This window comes from Oncorhynchus masou, unplaced genomic scaffold (assembly GCF_036934945.1).
Source record: "Oncorhynchus masou masou isolate Uvic2021 unplaced genomic scaffold, UVic_Omas_1.1 unplaced_scaffold_2380, whole genome shotgun sequence".
NCBI lineage: Eukaryota > Metazoa > Chordata > Actinopteri > Salmoniformes > Salmonidae > Oncorhynchus > Oncorhynchus masou.
Genome location: NW_027008838.1, coordinates 1,666 through 22,919, shown reverse-complemented (window position 1 = coordinate 22,919; position 21,254 = coordinate 1,666). Strand labels below are relative to the sequence as shown.

General features: G+C 40.1%; 2 protein-coding genes across 2 annotated transcripts; both read left to right on the top strand.

Annotated features, from left to right (window-relative positions):
• The first annotated feature begins 1,074 nt into the window (after nucleotides 1-1,074).
• Nucleotides 1,075-9,871, top strand: LOC135533426 (zinc finger protein 501-like). The gene is made up of 2 exons (XM_064960754.1): nucleotides 1,075-1,657; nucleotides 8,033-9,871. Exons 1-2 carry the CDS (start codon nucleotides 1,264-1,266, stop codon nucleotides 9,079-9,081), a joined length of 1,443 nt encoding a protein of 480 aa, XP_064816826.1. The 5' UTR covers nucleotides 1,075-1,263; the 3' UTR covers nucleotides 9,082-9,871.
• A 1,619-nt stretch (nucleotides 9,872-11,490) lies between these two features.
• LOC135533429 (cilia- and flagella-associated protein 251-like) lies at nucleotides 11,491-15,815 on the top strand. The gene is made up of 2 exons (XM_064960758.1): nucleotides 11,491-12,098; nucleotides 14,963-15,815. Exons 1-2 carry the CDS (start codon nucleotides 11,750-11,752, stop codon nucleotides 15,082-15,084), a joined length of 471 nt encoding a protein of 156 aa, XP_064816830.1. The 5' UTR covers nucleotides 11,491-11,749; the 3' UTR covers nucleotides 15,085-15,815.
• Nucleotides 15,816-21,254: the final 5,439 nt, after the last annotated feature.

The window sequence follows — 21,254 nt, the reverse complement described above, 5'->3', positions numbered from 1 at the left end:
ATTAACAATGAACAGGTTTATTAACAATTAACAGTTTTATTAACAATGAACAGTTTTATTAACAATGAACAGTTTTATTAACAATGAACAGTTTTATTAACAATCTACATCACTCCAGTATTTCAAGGTACTTGCAGCCTGTACACATGGACACAGTATAATACATTGGTCTATAATCAATTTTATTAACAATCCTACATCACTCCAGCATTTCTTGACAACACTCAAGTGCTAATTGTCTTTATTCCACTACTGAAGAAGCACCTCATGACTCAAATCACCTCATATTTCAAACATTCGGCCTGACAAAAGATAGTTTTTATTATTCAATGCCTCTGCCTGATGTCCAATCTACGCTCGGTTTTGTCCAATCAGTCAGGCCACTGCATAAACACAAATTACCTTCATAATAACGAAGAACAAATGGTCGTGTCTGAGGGGAAATTAACTTTCATACAGCCAAAATGGGTGGGAAATTACACCAATATCACTTTTACCAAGTTATATCATTGCAATGTGATACAAAATCGGACAGAGGTGTGCTTTGGGACCATGCGGACGGCTCAGAGCGGTCTGCTTTTTTTGAGTTTTCAGCTGGCTGGATTGAGCACCTCCGAGCAGAGCAGGCTGTGTGAAAAAGGAAAGCTAATTATGAGTAAACCATTTAAATAGACTCACATTCACTGAACATTTAGTATTAGCAGTGTTATTAATATTATTATTTTATTTTACCTTTTATTTAACCAGGCAAGTCAGTTAAGAACAACATCCTATTTACAATGACGGTCTACTCCGGCCAAACCTAGATGACGCCGAATTGTGCACCGCCATATAGGTAATCAGGTCGTGACTACAACTACATTATTAAGTCTTTAAAACTACACTGTGTTGCTACATTGGTGAGTAAAAACTTCCTACCGTTTAACTTTTTTTTCTGAAAATAAAATATTAATTTACTCATCTGCGTTACCCACTCCAGTCAGCAGATGGCGGTCTGAGACTTTAAGGCGATGCTGCTGGTGTGACGTATAATCTAGTGGACGGAACGCTTCTTTCAACAGCAGTGATAGTTAGTCAGACACCTCGGTAGCTTGTTGACAAAATAGACGAACTAATAAAGCTCTTTAGACGCTTTAGTGTTTATTAGCCACTGGGTTTTAAACACACTTCTGTCGTCTTGTTCGTTATCCCATTTACGGCGTTGTTATTATTGGTCATTTAGCGGGCTGGTTAAGTTAGCATAGCTAGCTAACATCTCCGACCATGAGTTCACTAAGCTACTCTCCTGATAAAGAAGAGGCGGTCTGCTGGACGGGGGAAGAGGGTCTCGTGAAAGAGGGGGAGGAGGATGTTACAATACAAAAACGATTAGAGGGTGAGGCTGTTACCATGAAAGAAGAAGAGAAAGACAAGGAAGATGCGTTCCGAGTGAAAGAGGAGGAGGATGTTACATTAAAAGAAGAGGAGGATGCAGTTTTTGGAGTTAAAGAGGAGGAGGAGGGGGAGATGACTGTTACATCGAAAAAGGAGGAGGAAGAAGAGGAGGAAACTGAATATCTGGGCCTGGATTCCCAAAGGCATCTTAAGGCGTCCAACGGTTCTAATGATGAACATAGCAGTAAGATGGTTTTGAGAAACCGTTCCCTGATTAATACTAGTAAGTACTGTCTTAAAAACAGAGACACAAATTGCAGTTGTTGCAGGGTGATAAAAGGAAAATCTGCAGTTGCTACATCCATATTTGGACTTTTAAATTATTAATTCATAGCCATTGATTCTTGAAGAATATGACACATGCTTCATGAGCTTAGTTTAACTGTGTACCCCATCGGAACCCCAAATAAGCTTTTTTTTTACTCCAATGTTTAGAAACAATGTAAATCAACACTATTTCCTCAACATGGTTAAAACTATAATGTTGATATCATGGATGGTCAGTCCTTGCATCCATAGGTCTGTCTATGAATTAGAGAGTAGTTACATTTCTCCAGCCCCATCTATCATCTTATTACCAAAACAGTGGTGGAATTACAGCTTTGTTATTGTTTCAACTGCAGATTGGTTGGTTGATTGATGTGGCTTTTTAAAGGGACAACCTGGTGTAACGGATGTGAAACGGCTAGCTTAGTTAGCGGTGCGCGCAAAATAGCGTTTCAATCGGTGACGTCACATGCTCTAAGACCTTGAAGTAGTAGTTACCCTTGCTCTGCAAGGGCCGCGGCTTTTGTGGAGCGACCGGTAACAATGCTTCGTGGGTGACTGTTGTTGATGTGTGCGGAGGGTCCCTGGTTCGCGCCCGGGTATGGGCGAGGGGACGGTCTAAAGTCATACTGTTACACTAATATTTAAACAGCAAGAAAATGGCTGCCCAGGTTTGATTAACAGCTGAGAAGACCTCAAGAGCATCTTGACTGGCTTGACTGAGAAGACCTTGAGAGCATCTTGACTGGCTGCTACACCGCCTGGTTTACACCGCCTGGTTTGGTCAACTGCTTGGCATCTGACAGCAAGGTGCTATAGAGTATGGTGCACACCACTGGAGCCAAACTCCCTGCCACTCAGGGCCTCTATACCAGGCGGTGTCAGAGGAAGGCACCAAGTCATAGACAAGTCAAAGTCTCTCTAGGTCCAAAAGGCTCCATAACGTTCCACTTCACAATAACAGCACGTACAGTTTCACTTACAGTGAAAGCACTAGATGTATTAATGTATATATAGACTACGTGGTCACTATGGGGCAGCTCTAGCAGGGCAGAAATTTGACGAACTGACTTGCTGGAAAGGTGGCATCCTATGACGGTGCTACGTTTTAAAGTCACTGAGCTCTTCAGTAAGGTCATTCTACTGCCAATGTTGGGCTATGGAGATTGCATGGCTGTGTGCTCGATTTTATACACCTGTCAGCAACAAGGTGTGGCTGAAATAGCCGAAAACGCTAATTTGAAGGGGTGAACACATTTGTTTATTTAGTGTATTTGCAACTGCTCGACAAAATAAATATTTAAAAAATCTCGACATACGACCAGTCGACTAGAGTCAGTCCTAAAATAATGGGGGGGGGGATTGGCTGAATATTATACAATGACTTATCAACAGCTTTAACAACTTGACCCCACAGGAAATCTACACTGGCAATTATAGAAAGACCCATTTAATAATAATAATATAATAATAAGAATCCCATTTATAAATGCCTTTTGTCCAACTGTCTCACCCCATCGGCTGGAAACCAAAATATTTACTATATAACCACTGTTTGTAAACATTCTGTGAACTTCAATAGTAGGTTATAAATGCCTCATGTTTAATGGTTTCAACTGTCTCACCCCAGCTGAAACCAAACCTGGGTCCACGCCTGTATAATGCCACTGTTTGTAAACAAACTGTATAACTTCAATAGTAGGTTAAAACTCTCATGTTTAACTCATGGATGGCCAGTCCTTGTATTGGGTTAAGTGTTTTAAGGGTTAGGTTCAGCTGAACTCAAACCTGGGTCCAGTGTTGGGTTAAGGTGTTGGGTTAAGGTGTTGGGTTAAGGTGTTGGGTTAAGGTGTTGGGTTAAGGTGTTGGGTTAAGGTGTTGGGTTAAGGTGTTGGGTTAAGGTGTTGGGTTAAGGTTTCTACAATATCGTTCTCTATGAATTTGTGTTGTTGCCAACCCTCACCACCTGGCGTCAGGATGTCCAGGATCCAGATGGAGGAATTCAGTCCCAGCTTAGGGATGAGCTTTGAGGGCACTATGGTGTGGAGCGATGAGCTGTAGTCAATGAACAGCATTCTCACGTAGGTGTTCCTTTTGTCCAGGTGGGAAAGGGCAGTGTGGAGCGCAATAGAGATTGCGTCATCTGTGGATCTGTTGGGTCTCTGGGATGATGGTGTTGATGTGAGCCATGACCAGCCTTTCAAAGCACTTCATGGCTACGGATGTGACGCTTTGGGGTGGTAATCATTTAGACCGGTTACCTTGGCGTTCTTGGGCTCAGGGACTATAGTTGTCTGTCATGTTGGTATTACAGACTGGGTCAGGGAGAGGTTGAAAATGTCAGTGAAGACACTTGCAAGTTGGTCAGCGCATGCTCTGAGTACACGCATCCCGGTAATCCGTCTGGCCCTGCAGCCTTGTGAATGTTGACCTGTTTAAAGGTCTTCCTCACATCGGCTAACGAGAGCATGATCATATCATTAACCCATTAGAGTCGATTGATGCAAATTTGCTAAAATATAAGTAATCTAAGTAATCCATAGTACATTTTATCATCATAAATAATATCACAGTACATTTTATCATAATAAATAATATCACAGTACATTTTATCATAATAAATAATATCACAGTACATTTGATCATCATAAATAATATCACAGTACATTTTATCATCATAAATAATATCACAGTACATTTAGCATTACCATCTTAAAACAATTCCATGTCAGTTTAGACTTACAGGGGTTAAAATTCTTTCTCACATTGGCTCACGGAACGTTGAATGTTAGGACTATAACTACTGTTCCCTGAAGGAGGGGAAATGAGGAACATCTTCTTCTTGGCACCTCCCTTTCCTGGGCTCGGCGGAGAGTTTTCAATTGAAGGAATGAATCGTCACCTGTGGAAGGCGAGACTTCCAGCCAGGTGCAGATTTAATAGTATATTCGTCGTTTCCCTCCTTCAGGGAACAGTAGTTGTAGTCATAACGTTACACTTTTCATATGATGTAGTCAGTGTTTTTTAACAGTTAAAATAGGCCTGGACATTGAACTACACTGAGCAACATGTATTGGTAACTAGGGCTTGTTGATAGTGTTGTTTAAGAAGGCAGAGAAACACTTTATTACAGACAGACTTCTCCCCATCTTAGCTACTGTTGTATCAACATGTTTTGACCATGACAGTTTACAATTACTCCAAGCAGTTTAGTCACCTCAACTTGCTCAATTTCCACATTATTCATTACAAGATACAATATTTAGTTGAGGTTTAGGGTTTAGTGAATACAATGCTTTTTGTTAAGTGTACCTATGATAAAATGCTAATTAATTACTTAAAAATCATACAATGCGGTTTTCTGGATTTTTGTTTTAGATTCCATCTCTCACAGTTGTAATAAGTGTACCTATGATAAAAAATTACAGACCTCTACATGCTTTGTAAATAGGAAAACCTGCAAAATTGGCAGTGTTTCAAATGCTTGTTCTCCTCACTGTATGTTCACGTGGGATATCGTAGCACTTCTGGGATGCTTGATTGTTTTAATTGCTTTACTGGGATGCTTAGCGAAGTAGACATGCTCATGTTATTTATGTTTAGTGCAGGGTGAACTGCACACAGTGGACTTCCTACTACCGCCTCAAGTTTTTATTTTATTTTTACTATTTTCTATGTTCTATGTTTCTATTTTCTACATTGTAGAATAACAGTGAAGACATCAAAACTATGAAATAACACAAATGGAATCATGTAGTAACCAAAGTGTTAGTGTTATTCTTCAATGTAGCCACTCTGCCTCGATGACAGCTTTGCACACTCTTGGCATTCTCTCAACCAGCTTCACCTGGAATGCTTTTCCAACAGATTTTAAGGAGTTCCCACATATGCTGAGCACTTGTTGACTGCTTTTCCTTCACTCTGCCGTCCAACTCATCCCAAACCATCTCAATTGGGTTGAGGTCGGGTGATTGTGGAGGCCATCTGATGCAGTACTCCATCACTCTCCTTCTTGGTCAAATAGCCCTTACCAAGCCTGGAGGTGTGTTAGGTCATTGTCCTGTTGAATAACAAATGATAGTCTAAGTGCAAACCAGATGAGATGGTGTATCGCTGCAGAATGCTGTGGTAGCCATGCTGGTTAAGTGTGCCTTGAATTCTAAATAAATCCCAAACAGAGTCACCAGCAAAGCACCCCCACACCATCACACCTCCTCCTCGCTTCACAGTGAGAACCAGACATGTGGAGGTCATCCGTTCACCGACTCTGCGTCTCACAAAGACACGGGGTTGGAACCAAAAATGTCAAATTTGGACTCATCAGACCAAAATACAGATTTCCACCGGTCTAGTGTCCATTGCTTGTGTTTCTTGGTCCAAGCAAGTTTCTTTATTGGTGTCCCTTAGTAGTGGTTTCTTTGCAGCAATTTGACCATGAAGGCCTGATTCAAACAGTCTCATCTGAACAGTTGATGTTGAGATGTGTCTGTTACTTGACATCTGTGAAGCATTTATTTGAGCTGCAATTTCTGAGGCTGGTAACTCTAATGAACTTATCCTCTGCAGCAGAGGTAACTCTGGGTCTTCCTTTCCTGTGGTGGTCCTCATGAGAGACAATTTCATAATAGCGCTTGATGGTTTTTGCGACTGTACTTGAAGAAACTTGACATTTTCTGCATTGACTGACCTTCATGTCTTAAAGTAATGATGGACTGTCATTTCTCTTTGCTTATTTGAGATGTTCTTGCCATAATATGGACTTGGTCTTTTACCAAATAGGGCTATCTTCTGTATACCAACCCTACCTTGTCACATCACAACTGATTGTCTCAAAAGTATTAAGAAGGAAAGAAATGAACTTTTAACAAGGCACACCTGTTAATTATAATGCTTTGACAATGCATTATTGAAATACTTTGAAGAATCTCAAATATAACATATTTTGATTTGTTTCAACACATTTTTTTGGGGTTACTACATGATTCCATATGTTATTTCATTGTTTTGATTTCTTCACTATTACAATGTAAAAAATAAAGAAAAACCCTTGAAAGCACTGAGACAGTGTGCCGTAGTGGGAAGTCCACTGTGTGCAGCTCACCCTGCACTAATATAAATAACATGAGCTAAGATTCCTAGTAAAGCAATTAAAACAAGACATTTCTACAATGTAGAAATCTAGAAAAAACCTTGAATGAATGAGTAGGCGTGTCCAAAACGTTTGACTTTGACTGGTTTGACTGTATGTGTTTTTGTGAGAGACTTACCTTTCCACAGAGTGGTTTCAGTATCAGTGAAAATGGGCTGCATCTCAATCCACCAATCATCGGACTTCTCACATAAACGTCTGTAGCGTCCAAACTGTTTGGACGCTACAGACGTTTATGTGAGAAGTCCGATGATTGGTGGATTGAGATGCAGCCCATTGATGCAATACAAATAGATCTCAGCTGAAACAGCTTTTTATTGGGATTGTTTTTATTTTTCTAATTGGTTGTCAGTTGGGGTCAACTCTTAACCTTTCACCCTTCTCTGATTCACCTGGATCCACCTGGTCAGTGTTATAGAAAGAGCAATGTTTTGCATATTCAGTTCTTTCAGAAAGTATTCAGACCCCCTTGACTTTTTTCCACATTTTGTTATGTTACAGCCTTATTCTAAAATGGATTAAAATGTTTGTTTAAAAAAAAAAGTATAAACTGCTTAAACATTATATTAAGCAGGACAAACGAGCCTTACAATTGAATCCAAAAGTAGTGTGAAATGCACTCATAAGCAACCTGTAAATGGAGGCTATATTTGCTGTCAGCCTATGAGAACTCCCCTGAGTTTTCCCCACGGTGGTGAATTAGTGAATAGACACAGAACTTAATGTGAGTTTCCTTCAGTAGCACTCCTGATCTTGCGCTGATAATGTGTGGTAATATTCAGAATACATTGTGGAAAACTACAATTGTCACTCACCATTTTTTCTCAATGTAGATATACCATATCTCTACATCCATAACTAGTGGTTTCTTCTTCAGCAGGGAGAAGTTTCTACAACTAAATTGCACATCATCCTCGTGTGGCAAATTTGAGCAAACACAGAAAAGGGCCCATATAGATATTCTAGAATCATCAACTTTACAACTAAAGTGAAAAAAAAACAAGACAAAATGTGACTTGTTCACTGATTGTCAAATAAGTTTGTAAAAGCATTTAAACATTCATTAAGAATGTAAATTGTTGTACAACATCATGGGCATCACCTTTTTAGCTAAAAATAAACAGTGGATTTCTGCTGTTGTGGGCCTTTTTAACCATCTGTCTGATTTTGTTGTTCACACAGGAGAGAGACGTGACCATCGTGGATCCTCTGGGGAGCCTCGACAACATCATGAAGCTGAAGAGGCAGACAAGAATCTCTCCACATCAGAACATCTCAAGCGGAAACCCACAGGGAAGAAATCTCTCCACTGCTCTGACCGTAGGAAGAGTTACTCATTATCAGGTTCACTGAAAGTGCACCAGAGATTTCACACAGTAGAGACATCTCACTGCTGCTCTGACTGTTGGAAGAGATTCACCTCTTCAGCAGAGCTCAAAAGACATCAGAGAATCCATACAGGAGAGAAACGTAATAGCTGTGATCAATGTGGGAAGAGTTTTAATGCTCCAAGCAGCCTGAAAACACACCAGAGAATACACACAGGAAAGAAACCTTATAGCTGCTCTGACTGTGGGAAGACCTTTTCAAAACTATATACATTACAATTACACCAGAGAATTCACACTGGAGAGAAACCCCATAGCTGTGATCAATGTGGGAAGAGTTTTACAACATCTAGTCATCTGACTATTCACCAGAGAACACACACAGGAGAGAAACCTTATAGCTGTGATCAATGTGGGAAGACATTTTCCAAATTATATACATTACAATCACACCAGAGAATTCACACTGGAGAGAAACCTCATAGCTGTGATCAATGTGGGAAGAGTTTTACTACATCAAGCAATCTGACTATTCACCAGAGAACACACACAGGAGAGAAACCTCATGGCTGTAGTCAATGTGGGAAGAGTTTTACTACATCTAGCATTCTGACTATTCACCAGAGAACACACACAGGAGAGAAACCTTATAGCTGTAATCAATGTGGGAAGAGTTTTGTTACATCCAGCAATCTGACTATTCACCAGAGAACACACACAGGCGAGAAACCATATAGCTGTAATCAATGTGGAAAGTGTTTTGCTCATGCAGGCAACCTGGTAGCACACCTGAGAATACACACTGGAGAGAAACCTTATAGCTGTGATCAATGTGGGAAGGGTTTTACTTCATCTAGCCATCTGACTACACACCAGAGAACACACAGGAGAGAAACCTCATAGCTGTCATCAATGTTGGAAGAGATACTCTGACAAAAGATCTGTGATTTAAACATCAGAAAATACATGAAGGAGTTGTTTCAGGATATCAATGAAATAATGTCACAATGTAGAATGTTTTAACATTGTAGTAGGAGTATATTAATGATGTCATAATGTAGAATGTTTTAACATTGTAGTAGGAGTATATTAATGATGTCACAATGTAGAATGTTTTAACATTGTAGTAGGATTATATTAATGATGTCATAATGTAGAATGTTTTAACATTGTAGGAGTATGTTAATGTCACAATGTAGAATGTTTTAAAATCACAGGAGTATTTGAATTAATATGACAATGTACAATGTTTTTAACATTGTAGTAATGTAACCTTTATTTAAGTCAGTTAAGAACAAAGTCTTATTTACAATGGTAAAATGTCATTAAAAAGACGTTGACAAGAAGACCAGACTAGACATCCATCATGGTCGGTTTTGGTTGAAAGTGAAAGTTGAAAAGACATCTTCTTCGGGTGGTTGTGCTCAGCGATTTGAAAACAACTTAATTTCAATGTACTTGCAGCCTATACACATGGACTATCAAAAATTGGTCTGTGAACAATTTTATTGACAATCCTACATCACTCCAGTATACACGGTATTTCTTTACAACATTATAGTGCGAATTGTCTTTATTCCAGTACCGAAGAAGCATGACTCAAATCACCTCATATTTCAAACATCCAGCCCAACAAAAGATACATTTTCATTAATCCATGCCTCACTATGTTAATTATTATAACAAAGGGGGGAACATTTGCATGTTATTATTTCATCCCATGCCTCACTATGTTAATTATTATAACAAAGGGGGGAACATTTACAACCTCTCCCTCAACGTGATCAAGACAAAAGAGATGATTGTGGATTACATGACAAAGAGGACCGAGCATGCCCCCATTCTCATCAACGGGGATTTAGTGGAGCAGGTTGAGAGCTTCAAGTTCCTTGGCGTCCATATCACCAACAAACTAACATGGTCCAAACACACCAAGACAGTAATGAAGAGGGCAAGACAAAACCTATTCCCCCTCAGGAGACTGAAAAGATTTGGCATGGGTACTCAGATCCTCAAAAGGTTCTACAGCTGCTATTGACTCTGTACTGGTAGCTCTGCTATTGACTCTGTACTGGTAGCTCTGCTATTGACTCTGTACTGGTAGCTCTGCTATTGACTCTGTACTGGTAGCTCTGCTATTGACTCTGTACTGGTAGCCCTGCTATTGACTCTGTACTGGTAGCCCTGCTATTGACTCTGTACTGGTAGCTCTGCTATTGACTCTGTACTGGTAGCTCTGCCATTGACTCTGTACTGGTAGCTCTGCCATTGACTCTGTACTGGTAGCTCTGCCATTGACTCTGTACTGGTAGCTCTGCCATTGACTCTGTACTGGTAGCTCTGCCATTGACTCTGTACTGGTAGCTCTGCCATTGACTCTGTACTGGTAGCCCTGCCATTGACTCTGTACTGGTAGCTCTGCTGTTGACTCTGTACTGGTAGCTCTGCTGTTGTTATTTACTGCTGCTCTTTAATCATTTGTTTTTCTTATCTCTTACTTTTTTTCTTACTTTTGATTTTTTTAGGTATTTCCTTAAACTGCATCGTTGGTTAAGGGCTTGTAAGTAAGCATTTCACTGTAACGTCTACACCTGTTGTATTTCGCGCAAGTGACAAATACAATTTGATATGATTTGATTTGAAATGAGTAAAGCAGAATGTAAACATCATTAAAGTGACCAGTGTTTCCATGTCTATGTATATAGGGTAGCAGCCGCTATGGTGAAGGGTTGAGTTACCGGGTGGTAGCCGGCTGGTGATGGCTATTTAACAGTCTGATGGCCTTGAGATAGAAGCTGTTTTTCAGTCTCTGCCCCAGCTTTGATGCACCTGTACTGACCTCGCCTTCTGGATGATAGCGGGGAGAATCATCCGTGGCCGGTTGTTGATGTCCTTGATGATCTGAATGGCCTTCCTGTGACATCGGGTGCTGTAGGTGTCCTGGAGGGCAGGTAGTTTGACGGTGATACGTTGGGAAGACTGCACCACCCTCTGAGAGAGCCCTGCAGTTGTGGGCGGTGCTGTTTCCGTACCAGGAAGTTCTCAATTGTGCATCTTTAAAATATTGTGAGGGTCTTAGGGGCCAAGCCAAAATGTGTAGTAGATGTTGAGTTTGATTAAAATTTTCACTCATTAAAAATCTGCACTAATCAATCAACACATGCTTCTATTTGTACGTATCTATAGAATTGTATTTTATAATGAAATAACTTTTCCCTCAACTGCGTTACCAACTCCAGTCAGCAGATGGCGATGAGCGTCTTTCAGGCGACGCTGCCAATGTGACGTATAATCTAGTGGACGGGACGCTCCTTCAACAACAACAGCTCGTCAGAAACCTCTGTAGCTTGCTAGACAAAAAAGCCGAAACAATAAAGCTATTTAGACTGCTCCGGTGTATTACTAGCTATGTTTTAAACACACTTCTGTCGTATCTACTTGTTATCCCATTTAATTTAATATTCATGCCTACGTTGTTAGTTACCGTCGTCATCTACCCGTCTGGTTAAGATAGCAGTAGCTCCAGGCTAACCATTAATGCTAACTAGTTAGCTAGCTAACATCCCCGACCATGAGTTCACTGAGCTACTCTCCTCCTGCTAAAGAAGAGGGGGTCTGCTGGACGGAGAAAGAGGGTCTGTGGCTGAACGTTGTCGTGAAAGAAGAGGAGGATGTTTCGGTAAAAAAAGAAGTAGAGGATGAGGCTGTTCCAGTGAAAGAAGAGGAAGACGAGTTCAGAGTGAAAGAGGAGGAAGATGTTACAGTAAAAGAAGAGGAAGAGGGGGAGGATGTTACTGTGAAAGAAGAGGAGGGGAAAGAGGTGGCTGCAGTGTTTGGAGTGAAAGAGGAGGAGGATGAGATTACCGTTACATTGGGGGAGGAGGAACAAGAAGAGAAGACCGGAGATCTGATTAACACCAGTAAGTCTTAAAAAACAAGGGCACGAACTCTGCAGTTGTTTAACTAATGTTTTTTAAAGGGTATTCTACACTTGAATAATGTTGTGCTGTAGGAATTGTTACAGCTACAGAGTGGGGACTCGACCAACAAAATGTTAATGGATAAAATGCTCACCGTTATATTTTTTTCACAATTTTTAAAAATCTCTAAATATATTTTTCTAAAATATGATTTGAAGATCTAAATCATTTGTTTATAAAATCTATGGTTTTATTAGGTCCTACGTTTTTCAGTTATATTGTAAGGCAGACTGATCTGATTGAAATGTCCCATATATGATATCACATTGTAGAGTATGTTACTATGGCAACCACCTGATGTCTGATACCACATTGTAGAGTATGTTACTATGGCAACCACCTGATGTCTGATACCACATTGTAGAGTATGTTACTATGGCAACCACCTGATGTCTGATACCACATCATATACAGTACCAGTCAAAAGTTTGGACACACCTACTCATTCAAGGGTTTTTCTTAATTTGACTTTTTTTCTACATTGTAGAATATTAGTGAAGACATCAAAACTATGAAATAACACATATGGAATCATGTAGTAACCAGAATGCTGAGGTATCCATCAGTTCGTATTTGGTAGCATTGCCTTTAAGTTGTTTAACTTGGGTCAAACGTTTCGGGTTGCCTTCCACAAGCTTCCCACAAAAAGTTGGGTGAATTTTGGCCCATTCCTCCTGACAGAGCTGGTGTAACTGAGTCGGGTTTGTCAGGCCTCCTTGCTCGCACAAGCTTTTTCAGTTCTGCCCACACATTTTCTATAGGATTGAGGTCAGAGCTTTGTGATGTCCACTCCAATACCTTGACTTTGTTGTCCTTAAGCCATTTTGCCACAACTTTGGAAGTATGCTTGGGGTCATTGTCCATTTGGAAGACCCATTTGCGACCAAGCTTTAACTTCTTGACTGATGTCTAGAGATGTTGCTGCAATATATCCACATCATTTTCCATCCTCATCATGTCATCACCAGTGCACCCTCCTGCAGCAAAGCACCCCCACAACATGATGCTGCCACCCCTGTGCTTCACGGTTGGGATGGTGTTCTTCAGCTTGCAAGCCTCCCCCTTTTTCCTCCAAACATAACGATGGTTATTATGGCCAAACAGTTTCATCAGACCCGAGGACATTTCTCCAAAAAGTACGATCTTTGTCCCCATGTGCAGTTGAAAACCGTAGTCTGGCTTTTTTTATGGCAGTTTTGGAGCAGTGGCTTCTTCCTTCCTGAGCGGCCTTTCATGTTATGTCGATATAGGACTTGTTTTACTGTGGATATAGATAATTTTGTACCTGTTCCCTCCAGCATCTTCACAAGGTCCTTTGCTGTTGTTCTGGGATTTATTTGCTCTAAAACTATGCACTATAGGCTATATCTCAATGGATTTAAAACTATGCACTATAGGCTATATCTCAATGGATTTAAAACTAGGCCCTATAGGCTATATCTCAATGGATTTAAAACTAGGCACTATGGGCTATATCTCAATGGATTTAAAACTAGGCCCTATAGACTATACCTTAATGGATTTAAAACTAGGCACTATAGGCTATATCTCAATGGATTTAAAACTAGGCCCTATAGGCTTTATCTCAATGGATTTAAAACTAGGCACTATAGGCTATATCTCAATGGATTTAAAACTAGGCCCTATAGGCTATATCTCAATGGATTTAAAACTAGGCCCTATAGGCTATATCTCAGTCGATTTAAAACTAATATTTGTTCCTGGTTATATTTTATGTTGTCTTCACTTGTTTAAGTTGGGAGCACCAGTGTTAACAATGATGCATTTTAATTTAGAGCTCCATTATTATAGAGCTCTGCTCAGACATGACATTATCTAACCATGACATTATCATTATATTATTATAGAGCTCTGCTCAGCCTGTAAACATGACATTATCTATTATTATAGAGCTCTGCCTATAAACATGACATTATCAGCCTATAAACATGACATTATCTATTATTATAGAGCTCTGCTCAGCCTATAAACATGACATTATCTATTATTAGAGAGCTCTGTTCAGCCTATAAACATGACATTATCTATTATTATAGAGCTCTGCTCAGCCTATAAGCCTATAAACATTATCATTATGATAGCCTATAAACATTACATTATCTATTATTATAGAGCTCTGCTCAGCTCTGCTCAGCCTGCTCAGCCTATAAACATGACATTATCTATTATTATAGAGCTCTGCTCAGCCTATAAACATGCCATTATCTATTATTATAGAGCTCTGCTCAGCCTATAAACATGACATTATCCATTATTACAGAGCTCTGTTCAGCCTGTAAACATGACATAATCTATTATTATAGAGCTTTGCTCAGCCTATAAACATGACATTATCTATTATTATAGAGCTCTGTTCAGCCTATAAACATGACATTATCTATTATTAGAGAGCTCTGTTCAGCCTGTAAACATGACATTATCTATTATTAGAGAGCTTTGCTCAGCCTAAAATTATCATGACATTATCTATTATTATAGAGCTCTGTTCAGCCTGTAAACATGACATTATCTATTATTAGAGAGCTTTGCTCAGCCTAAAAAAACATGGCTCAGCATTATCTATTATTATAGAGCTCTGTTCAGCCTATAAACATGACATTCCATAAGTGCAAGATTCAATTTGAAGCTCTATATTATTTGCTTTTAAAATCTCACCAAGTTCATTTTTAACAGCAATGTTACTGAGGGAACCAGTCTTGATTAAACCAAATAGGTAACAGTATTATCATGTGAAGGTTTCATTCAGGTCTCTGATTAACTAAATACTCTGTTTGTTTTGGCAGGAGAGAGACCAGACTCTCACTCTGACAGCGGAAGAGTCCTTCAGGGGAACCAGACCCAGAGACGTCCAAACCAGCAGGAAAACACCACTGTTCCCTCTGTGGAAAGAGTTTTACTAAGTTAGGCAACCTGAAAGCGCATGAGATAATACACACAGGAGAGAAGCCTTACCACTGCTCCCAATGTGGAAAGAGTTTTACCTGGATAGGGAACTGGAAAACACATGAGAAAATACACACAGAAGGGAGGAAGACTTTCCACTGCTCCCAATGTGGAAAGAGTTTTACCAAGTCAGGGTCCCTAAAAATGCACGAGAGAATACACACAGGTGAGAAGCCTTACCACTGTTCCTATTGTGAAAAGAGTTTTAGGTGGTTGGTGACCATGAAAACTCATGAGAATACCCACACAGGAGCAAAGCCATACCAATGCTCCCTGTGTGGAAAGAGTTTTACCCAGTTAGGAGGCCTGAATAGACATGACAGGACACACACAGGAGGGGATAAGACCTACCACTGCTCCCACTGTGGAAAGAGATTTAACCGGTTAAGGCATCTGAATAAGCATGAAAGAATACATACACAGGAGGAGAAGACATACCACTGCTCTCATTGTGGAAAGACATTTTCCCAGTCAGAGGACCTGAAATCACATGAGAGAATAGAGAGGCTGTGTTCTGACTTGTGTTTTTGACCTGAGAATGTGTTTTTGTTTATGGGCCATTCCACTGTAACGGAGTGATGTTGAGACTCACGTTTCCACTTTAAAATGTATGCCAAGAAAAAAACATTGATTGCAAAGTTTAACAAACAATACACCTACAGTACCAGTCAAAAGTTTGGACACACCTACTCATTAAAGTCAGGAACACATTCTTATTTTCAATGACGGCCTTTTCTTTATTTTTTTGCTCGGGGTTTGAACTATTCTAGTACATTGTAGAATAATAATGAAGACATCAAAACTATGAAATAACACTAAAATATAAATATATTTTGATCTGTTTAACACTTTTTTGGTTACTACATGATTCCCATATGTGTTATTTCATAGTTTTGATGTCTTCACTATTATTCTACAATCATCCCAAAAATTGTGAAAAAATAAAACCTTGTCAAATAGCCCTTACACAGCCTGAAGGTTTGTTTTGGGTCAATGTCCTGTTGAAAAACAAATGATTTGATTGGTGCTGCACCATACCTCCATTTACTTCATTTTATAGACCTAGATGCAACCTTATTTTTGATATTATCTGTCCTGTCTGACTGAATGAATCAGTCCTTTAAATTGCTTTCAATGACCATGAAGATGTTTAGTTGATGTTGAGAAGTTTGTTTTAAATTCTCATTTATTAAAATTCTGAGGCTGAACTAATCAATCAACACATGCTTCTCTTTATACATCCTCAATATAACATTGTTTAATTAAATACATAAAAAATAAAATACATATTATCCTTAACTGTTCTTGCCATAATTGTCTACTCCAGTCAGCAGATGGGCATCTTTTGAAGGAAAGAAATTCCACAAATTATCTTCTAACAAGGCACAGCTGTTAATTAAAATGCATTCCAGGTACCTCATGAATCTGGTTGAGAAAATACCTAGAGTGGCAAAGCTGTCATCAACAAACGGTGGCTACTTTGCAGCTAAAAGTATATTTTGCCACTTTTCATATGTGTTATTTCATAGTTTTGATGTCTTCACTATTATTCACAATGTAGAAAATTGTAAATAAATAAATTAAAAGCTCTGAATATCCAAACTTTGATTGGTGCTGTACAAATAGCCTGTGCATTGCTTTTGTGAAGTTTGTTTTAAATTCAATCACTCATTAAAATTCATTGAACTAATCAATCAACACAGTTCTATCTTCTCGTGCAGGGTTCTATCTTCCGTGCATAAATAATAAAATACATTTATCTTCCGTTGTCTACTCCAGGCAGTTCTATCTTCCTAGTGGACAGGGTTCTATCTTCCGTGCCAACATAGGGTTCTATCTTCTGTAGCCTGTGCAGAGTTCTATCTTCCGTGCAGGGTTCTATCTTCCGTACGGGGTTCTATCTTCCGTGCGGGGTTCTATCTTCCGTGCGGGGTTCTATCTTCCGTACAGGGTTCTATCTTCCGTACAGGGTTCTATCTTCCGTACAGGGTTCTATCTTCCGTACAGGGTTCTATCTTCCGTGCAGGGTTCTATCTTCCGTGCACAGGGTTCTATCTACCGTACAGGGTTCTATCTTCCGTGCAGGGTTCTATCTTCCGTACAGGGTTCTATCTTCCATACGGGGTTCTATCTTCCGTGCGGGGTTCTATCTTCCGTGCGGGGTTCTATCTTCCGTACGGGGTTCTATCTTCCGTGCGGGGTTCTATCTACCGTACAGGGTTCTATCTTCCATACAGGGTTCTATCTTCCGTACAGGGTTCTATCTTCCGTGCAGGGTTCTATCTGCCATACATAGTTCTATCTACTGTACAGGGTTCTATCTTCCGTGCAGGGTTCTATCTTCCGTACAGGGTTCTATCTTCCGTACAGGGTTCTAGCTTAATGAATGAGGTTTCACCACAACATCGAGTCACTATAAAGTCCGTACTTGTAAAAATGTCAGTTATTTTAATTGCGTGCCTTTGTTTTCTGAAATCCGCAGCTTTGAATAAAAGTACTGTTTAAATGCGACCTCTGCCCGAGGGGTCGTTGTTTCTTAACGGAGAAGGAGCAGCCCGCCATTGCACTGCAGATTTGGTTTGGCAACGGATGCATAGAATTAGATTAACAATCAGGACAATCACAGTTGCACAGTAGGTGTTAAAGAATGGATATTTATAAAATATCGAGTGGTGGAGCACGCTTGGGGTCCTTTACTTCATTGGACAACAATGGAAAGACGTCACATAAAATGTTTTGATTAAAAACTATGTTTTTTTAGCAAACAAGACACGCAATTACACAGGACAAAACATTAGGTACGAGGAATGGAATAAATGCATTAAAGAAGGGACATTTTTACACGTTTGGACATGTAGTGACTCGGTGTGGTGGAAGCGCCCTCTTCTGAACGTATTGCGCTACAACCCTGTATGACATCCATGTTACAGGGATCTAAACTCAAGGTCGGCCGATTATGAATTTTCCACGCCGATACCGAATATTGGAGGACCAAAAAAAGCTGATACCAATTTTTATATATATTTGTAATAATGACAATTACAACAATACTGAATGAACACTTAACTTAATACATAAATAAAAATCTATTTAGTCTCAAATAAATAATGAAACATGTTCAATTTGGTTTAAATAATGCAAAAGCACAGTGTTGGAGAAGAAAGTAAAAGTGCAATATGTGCCATGTAAAAAAGCTAATGTTTAAGTTCCTTGCTAGGAACATGAGAACATATGAAAGCTGGTGGTTCCTTTTAACATGAGTCTTCAATATTCCCAGTTAAGAAGTTTTAGGTTGTAGTTACTATAGGAATTATAGGACTATTTCTCTCGATACCATTTTGTATTTCATATACCTTTGACTATTGGATGTTCTTATAGGCACTATATTATTGCCAGCCTAATCTCGGAGTTGATAGGCTTGAAGTCATAAACAGAGCTGAGCTTCAATCATTGCAAAACGCAGGAAAGTGCTGGTTTGAATGACTGTGCTGCCTACCACCGCTCAGTCAGACTGCTCTATCAAATATCAAATCATGGACTTAATTATAATATAATAAACACACAGAAATACGAGCCTTAGGTCATTAATATGGTCAAATCCGGAAACTATCATTTCTTTAAGTGAAATACGGAACCGTTCCGTATTTTATCGAACAGGTGGCATCCATAAGTCTAAATATTGCTGTTACATTGCACAACCTTCAATGTTATGTCATAATTATGTAAAATTCCGGGAAATTAATTCTGATCTTTGTCTTCATAGTTTGCAATGAGCCAGGCGGCCCAAACTGCTGCATATACCCTGACTCAGCTTGCACAGAACGCAAGAGAAGTGACACAATTTCCCTAGTTAATATTGCCTGCTAACATTAATTTAATTTAACTAATATGTACCTGGGTGACTTCACACTAAATGTCCTGTAGTTCACTCATACTTTAACCGTCTGAAACGTTACACTGCTGCCATCTTGTGGACACCATCGGAATTACATCCAGAGTGATGGCTGGAACTACATCCAGAGTAATGGCTGGAACTACGACCAGAGTGATGGCTGGAACTACAACCAGAGTGATGGCTGGAACTACATCCCGAGTGATGGCTGGAACTACATCCAGAGTGATGGCTAGAACTACGACCAGTGATGGCTGGAACTACAACCAGAGTGATGGCTGGAACTACATCCAGAGTGATGGCTGGAACTACATCCCGAGTGATGGCTAGAACTACATCCAGAGTGATGGCTAGAACTACGACCAGTGATGGCTGGAACTACAACCAGAGTGATGGCTGGAACTACATCCAGAGTGATGGCTGGAACTACATCCCGAGTGATGGCTAGAACTACATCCAGAGTGATGGCTGGAACTACATCCCGAGTGATGGCTAGAACTACGACCAGAGTGATGGCTAGAACTACGACCAGAGTGATGGCTAGAACTACGACCAGTGATGGCTGGAACTACAACCAGAGTGATGGCTGGAACTACATCCAGAGTGATGGCTGGAACTACATCAGAGTGATGGCTGGAACTACATCCAGAGTGATGGCTGGAACTACATCCAGAGTGATGGCTGGAACTACATCCAGAGTGATGGCTGGAACTACATCCAGAGTGATGGCTAGAACTACGACCAGTGATGGCTGGAACTACAACCAGAGTGATGGCTGGAACTACATCCAGAGTGATGGCTGGAACTACATCCAGAGTGATGGCTGGAACTACATCCAGAGTGATGGCTGGAACTACATCCAGAGTGATGGCTAGAACTACGACCAGAGTGATGGCTGGAACTACATCCCGAGTGATGGCTGGAACTACATCCCGAGTGATGGCTAGAACTACGACCAGAGTGATGGCTAGAACTACGACCAGAGTGATGGCTAGAACTACGACCAGAGTGATGGCTAGAACTACGACCAGAGTGATGGCTAGAACTACGACCAGAGTGATGGCAAGAACTACATCCAGAGTGATGGCTAGAACTACATCCAGAGTGATGGCTAGAACTACGACCAGAGTGATGGCTAGCACTACATCCATAGTGATGGCTAGAACTACATCCAGAGGGATGGCTAGATGTGGGACCTTTCTGTTGCATTTCAGGAGAGGAGCCTTCACATACAGCAGAGAAGCCTTACCACTGCTCTCAATGCGGGAAAGACTTTTAACTGGGAAGGACACTTGAAATCACATGAGAGAACTCACACCGGACAGAAGATTTACCATTGCTCTCAGTGTTCAAAGACATTTCCCCGGTTCGCTGCCCTGAAATCACACGAGAGAATTGAGAGGCTAGTTTCTAAGTTAAAGTACTGTGCTGAATACAACATATGTAGACCTTAGTGGAATGCTTACTTACGAGCCCCTAACCAACAATGTGCTGAATATAACAGATGTAGACCTTACAGTGAAATGCTGACTTACGAGCCCTTAACCAACAATGTGCTGAATATAACAGATGTAGACCTTAGTGAAATGGTTACTTACGAGCCCCTAACCAACAATGTGCTGAATATAACATATGTAGACCTTAGTGAAATGGTTACTTACGAGCCCCTAACCAACAATGTGCTGAATATAACAGATGTAGACCTTACAGTGAAATGCTGACTTACGAGCCCCTAACCAACAATGCAATAAAAGTGACAAGTAATTAAAGAGCAGCATTAAAAAAATAATCCACCATAATTTGCAAATAAATTCAATTAAAAATCCTACAATGTGATTTTCTGGGTTTTTGTGTCTCTCATTTTGTCTGTCACGGTTGAAGTGTACCTATGATGAAAATTACAGGCCTCTACTCATCTTTTTAAGTGGGAGAACTTGCACAATTGGCAGTGACTTACTTTTTTGCCACACTGTATAGTTCTGGCAGTGTTCCTTGTCCTTGTCTGATATATAACTGGTCTTGGCAGTGACCTAGTTCTGTCCTTGTCTGATATATAACTGGTCTTGGCAGTGACCTAGTTCTGTCCTTGTCTGATATATAACTGGTCTTGGCAGTGTTCTAGTTCTGTCCTTGTCTGATATATAACTGGTCTTGGCAGTGTTCTAGTTCTGTCCTTGTCTGATATATAACTGGTCTTGGCAGTGGCCTAGTTCTGCCCTTGTCTGATATATAACTGGTCT